This window comes from Phragmites australis, chromosome 19, assembly GCF_958298935.1.
Source record: "Phragmites australis chromosome 19, lpPhrAust1.1, whole genome shotgun sequence".
NCBI classification, from domain to species: Eukaryota; Viridiplantae; Streptophyta; class Magnoliopsida; order Poales; family Poaceae; genus Phragmites; species Phragmites australis.
In genome coordinates this window covers 10422040-10427396 of record NC_084939.1, presented here as the reverse complement: position 1 = coordinate 10427396, position 5357 = coordinate 10422040, and the positions used below count along the sequence as shown (strand labels likewise).

Here is a 5357-nt window from a genome sequence, read left to right as displayed (position 1 = left end):
ATAGTATTTCTCAATGAATTTATACTTTATACTTATGCATCTCCTATGAAACAACACACTAACGATATAATTTTTATATCTATATGTATTATTATTAATTACCAAAATCATATTCAGATGTTAGATGCTCCTTCACATACCCCGGAGTCAAGCAAGTTTGTATGACTTATACGTCTGTTTTGTTTGTAGCAGACAAAATTCCCTTCTTGCCAACAATTTGGCAAGATTCTTTGAGATTTACCAAAACATAGGTAACATTATACAAACATTATGATAACATAACAGACAAGTTTACCAAATTTTATGACAAATAGTGGCATCCTCGCCATACGAACCAAACGGACCCAGTATCGTCCGCTCCGGCCCTTTCCTAACTACTTCGTCTAATGCGATGAAATATCTGTAGTTTTAAATGAATTCTTTTACTCGACGAAAGAAGATCGATCCTATGGTGACAGATTTCCTCCGCGTGCAGCAGCCAAGCACTGGTCGCCACGTGCCCCGTCCACTCCTGCACTCATCACAGGTGAGGATGACGCCGCACGCGAGCCACTCGAGGTTCGACGCCGAGCCAGCCCCGCGCTGACTGCTCCCGACTCCCGACGTTATCCAACTCTATCTCTTCCCACCCGCCCACCACCTGCTCGCTCTACCCCCCTTTCCCAGCATGGCCGCCCTCCGCCCGCGCGCCGCCACCTCCGGCGGCCTCCATCCGGTCGCCGTCCGGCGAGGCGCCTGCCGGTCTTCGTCGTTCTGTTACTCCCCCTGCTGGCAACTGCAGGTTCTTGAACTTCCCTTTCTTTCTTTTTTCTCTCCTATCATGTTCTTTTTCAGCATATTTGGGCGCTTAAATTTGTGATGAATCGGGAGGTTTGTGATGCTATCTCGATCTTGTGGGAACGCCGTGCTTTGATGGTCTGAGTTCTTGGTAGGTTGGTACTTAGGTATTAGGGGTTCTTGAGCCTGGGAAGTTTTTTAGGGGCAGGGTTTAATTCAACCAAGTAGGGAAGGGATACTTCATTTTTTTAGATCGAAGTTACTTGAATTAAGGTGTGCTTAGAGTTTACCTTGAAAGTTAAAATTACTTCACTTCATTTTGGAATGGTAATTGGTTGACAGACTTGATGGTTCACTTGGGATCAATTTTATGTTCGAATTTTATATGCTCTGCTGGTAGGGAATCAAGTTGATGTTCGTGTACTTGGATCCTAATGATAGATCATGAACCTTCAATTGCATATAAGTCTTTTCATTAGGACAGTGGTATTGCTAAAAACTAGAACATCGGTATGTGTAACTACAGCAACGTGGCATATGAGTTGACGCAACAAGCCTCCTAAATGACATTTTTCCTACTGAAGTAAGCCATTTGAAACAGAATAGAAGCTCTTCACCTAAACTATGCTACAATAAGTAGTTGATTTAACTGAAGTACAATCATGACTCATCTAATCGTTCTGACTAACTAGTATAGCATGTACACTAAATAGAAGTTCGGGAAATTGTAATTCCAAGAACATTCCATAGTCTAGTTGATAATTGATTCCTGAAAAGAAATTAGGTCTTACAGACATACTCACATACAGGTATAGATTTTTAACTGCATTATCTCTTGCACAGTAGTTTGGATTGAGTCACTAAATTTGGAATATAGAAATTGGACCTTTTCAATCTGCAAGTAGTATCATGACATGCTTTCTTGTTAACTTCAAAATGCAGGGGAATATATTCAATGGGAAATCTAAATGTGCAACTAAGAAGTTATGGAGTACAGTATCTGGTGCAAAGCCTGATGATTCTGAATTTGAAAGTGTGGATGCACCGCTTGAGCCCCAAACATGGGAAGGGAGTTTCTTGTGCGGTTTATTGAAGAATGTACCACACATTTTTCTGGTTGCTGCAGCGAAGCAACTGCAAGAACTGTCTAATCAAAGAGAAGACTCCTTGAACCGCTGGGAACATAGTATTGGTTCTAAAGAGGACTGCCTTCATAGGTTGGTAATCACTCTCCAGTTTACATGTAGGAAACACGTAGTCCAAGGAGTTGTGCTTTCCTCTTCTTTTGTCAATATTATTCTGTGCATATCGCCAACAGTAATTTTGAGCACAAACCATGATGGTCTTGTGTGAACTTGTAAACACCGTTCATTTGAATTGACAGTTTAGCTTGTGCACTTATTCACTTATGAAGTATAAGTCAAAAACTGAATAGTTATTAGATAAATCCTCGGTCTGTATGCTATTTGTCTTTTGAGGAATAGTATGGCACCATAAGCAATTACTCGGACAAATTAAGTGACTGCATAAAATAGAGGTTGTAGCAACATACGGATACACCATTTGGGTGTGGTATGTTGCAATTGAGACTCAGATTCAGATCAAGGTTATATTACTGAAGTTCAGTGATGAGAGGAAACTGGATCAAGCTGACAACCTGTTGACTAGTTCCTTTTTGTGTAAGTAAGATATAGAATTATAGACCATTATGTATACAAAATAGTAGATCAAATGAAAGAATAACGGGGGTGTGGATTAATAGTTGATTAGGGGGGTTCTAGTTGATGTTAAATGTATTATATGGCTCTTCAAGAGCTTCATCGTCAGAATTTTTGCAATCAAGCTCACAATATTCATTAAGGATCATATCAAGAGGATGCCTTGATATGGCAAACAGTACCAAACCCTGAACCTAGTGTACTTAAGTAGATTGCTTATTCTTTTGGCTTTTGGTATTGTATTTTTGTATGGATAACTAATTAATTTGTTGGAAACCCTTACAAACAGGAGGATTGCTGAAATGAAGGAGCAAGAGTGTCAGAATGCTATTGAGGACATCATGTACATGCTGATTGTTTACAAGTTTTTCAAGATTGAAGTTCCGATGGTTCCAAATCTGTCGAAACTCATCAGCAACAGAAGATTACAATTATGGCCACCAAGGGAGACAGATCTTGAATCCATTCATGGACCTGAGGTGCTAGAACTAATTAGGGAACACTTGACCAGCATTATCAGATGGGTGCACAGAAATGGTCCCAAGATCAATCGCTCAACACTTCGTATTAAAAGACTGCAATTTGGTCAGATATATTCCACTTCAATAATGTATGGGTACTTTCTGAAATCTGTCAGCATCAGGCATTGTTTGGAGCTGACTCTCACTCGCTCACAAGAAATGCTACCTCCAATTCAGTTTCTGAATGCTCAGTTTACAAGTACCCAGAAACAAGAACAGCAAGAGGTCGTTGGAGGCTCTGGGGAAACATCATCTTCCTTGAAACCGAGTTCTGTTGCCAACCCGCATGACTTGAAGGGTTACATGATGGGCTTTGATCCAAAGACCTTGCAGCTTTGTGCGAAGCTGCGCTCTTCCGAAGCTTCTAATCTCATCGAGAAGCACAGCTGGGCTCTTTTTAGAGAGAACATGGAACTTAACCGAGAGAATGACGAAGTGGTGATACTTGATCCTTCATCCCTAAAAAGACTATTGCTTGAAGCCATTGCCTTTGGTTCCTTCCTTTGGGATGTTGAAGATTATGTGGACGAGATTTACAAGTTGTCGGATAGCTGAAGAAATGCTGCAGAAATTTTCCTACAGCCTTGTAGATCTGAAGCTAGCTGAAAGAAGAGTTGCAGATAACTTTCCTGAAGCCTTGTACATATGACTAGCTGTTCTATACATGTACATCTTCATCTCAAGATCGCTTTATTTTGCGGGTATCGGTGCCCTACAAATTACTACTAGTACAAAGTTTTTGATGTCGCCCGTGAGTCATGTTTGTTGCTCTAGGAGTTTTGTAGTACTACTGCATTGGCAAATGCAATACAAGAACTGTTGCTACCTTCAGGATTTTCTCATGCGTTATGGAACTCATTTCGATGTAATTGGCATAAGTTGTCATCATGGTTTAGAATCCTAAAGAACACCAACCTGTCTGTGACATTGAGAACACCAGATATAATTTCACAGGACTATAATGTTTAGGACTGCATGCCTAGCCAGGACTACCAAGCATCCAAGCTTTGCAGTTAGGCAGGCAACTTGACATCTCGTGATCCCATGACCTGCCAAAGACATATGATGACACCTGAGAATGGGGCCAAATTCGGGCCCATCAATTGTATCACTTGAGATGGCTAAGATCGCTGCGGATTTAAAGTTGCAGCAAAATAATTATAACCGATGATCTAGGTGACATTTTGCAAGAATGTTACCAGTTTATCTGAATTTTCAAACATTATTTATTGTCCCAAACATTTCGAAGATCGAATCTTTCTCCTGTGGTAAATATGAACTCAGTAACTAGGAAACCGCTTCTACTCCCCCTTTGAGATTTCCTCCATTGACAGGACACAAAGGCTGTCCGGCACTGCATTTAAGGCCACCTCCTCCACTGCCTCACTCACAGGACAGGGTGAGCCCTCCATCAAAGAAAACAGCAAAGATCCAGTGCAGAGAGAGAGAGAGAGAGAGAAAGAGCAAGAAACTCATGACATTCTGAACACAATAGAGAGAGTCTACAGAGGGAAGAGATCTCTCAACTCAGTCCTCCACAATGGCGCCAACCAGCAAGCTGATCTTGCTCTCAAGGGCATGGGCAGCAGCATCACTCCTGCTGCTGCTGCTGCTCCTCTTCCAAGGGAGAGGAGGCCACTGCATCAGCCTGGGCATGGAGATGGAGATGGAGATGGACTCGGAGGCTCACCGGAGGCTGCTTTGGGAGGCGACCACCGGCAGGAGGTACATCAGCTACGACGCCCTGAGGGGCGACGTTGTGCCGTGCTCCAGGCCCGGGGTGCCGTACTACAACTGCCGGATCATGACCACCGCCAACCCCTACACCAGGGGGTGCGAGAGCATCACCAGGTGCAGGGATGATGCAGAGCCCTAGATTTCTTGGAAGGGAAGAGCTCCTGCAATGCATGGCTTCTTTAAGTGTATTTTTTCCCTTTTATCTTGTCTTGGTCCTTCCTCCTTTGCTGGAATACTTAGCAGGTGTAGTAATAAAGGATTAATGTAAGCTTCATGTTTTGCACCTCACTTCTCTTTTGCTTCTGGTCTGGAGGTGAATATGTGTGTGTGTGTGATGGCAGTCTCACAAAGAGTTCTTGATAATATGCAACTAATGTCATAATGTTTTTTTCCCAGAGAGATAAAAAGTATCCGGAAACTACAGCAATAAGTTCATAATGTCCTACATATTGGTAAGATAAAATCATAGCTTTAATTTCCTAATGCGTTCTATACTTCTACTGGATGAGCCGCCTCAGGAAACGTCAGCTCCATGCCTTTCAGCATAGCTGGTACTGAAAATGTTGTGCTATACTGAGCTATCCATTGCTTCTTTATTCAGACC

The 5357-nt window shown here is 42.2% G+C and overlaps 2 protein-coding genes across 2 annotated transcripts; both read left to right on the top strand.

Annotated features, from left to right (window-relative positions):
* Nucleotides 1–546: 546 nt before the first annotated feature.
* Nucleotides 547–3847, top strand: LOC133900342 (UV-B-induced protein At3g17800, chloroplastic-like). Its single transcript, XM_062341436.1, has 3 exons — nucleotides 547–781; nucleotides 1720–1994; nucleotides 2785–3847. The coding sequence occupies exons 1-3, from the start codon at nucleotides 668–670 to the stop codon at nucleotides 3569–3571; spliced, it is 1176 nt and encodes a 391-aa protein (XP_062197420.1). The 5' UTR covers nucleotides 547–667; the 3' UTR covers nucleotides 3572–3847.
* Nucleotides 3848–3976: 129 nt separating this feature from the next.
* On the top strand, nucleotides 3977–5116 carry LOC133900343 (rapid alkalinization factor 23-like). Its single transcript, XM_062341437.1, has one exon. The coding sequence runs from the start codon at nucleotides 4557–4559 to the stop codon at nucleotides 4890–4892; it is 336 nt and encodes a 111-aa protein (XP_062197421.1). The 5' UTR covers nucleotides 3977–4556; the 3' UTR covers nucleotides 4893–5116.
* The last annotated feature ends 241 nt before the right edge of the window (nucleotides 5117–5357 follow it).

Excerpts from the sequence above, each read along its gene's own strand:
- LOC133900342 (XM_062341436.1), top strand. The coding sequence starts at position 668 with ATGGCCGCCCTCCGCCCGCGCGCCGCCACCTCCGGCGGCCTCCATCCG. Across the intron at positions 782-1,719 it reads CCCCCTGCTGGCAACTGCAG|GGGAATATATTCAATGGGAA; the intron begins GTTCTTGAACTT and ends TTCAAAATGCAG. Across the intron at positions 1,995-2,784 it reads AAAGAGGACTGCCTTCATAG|GAGGATTGCTGAAATGAAGG; the intron begins GTTGGTAATCAC and ends CCTTACAAACAG.
- LOC133900343 (XM_062341437.1), top strand. The coding sequence starts at position 4,557 with ATGGCGCCAACCAGCAAGCTGATCTTGCTCTCAAGGGCATGGGCAGCA.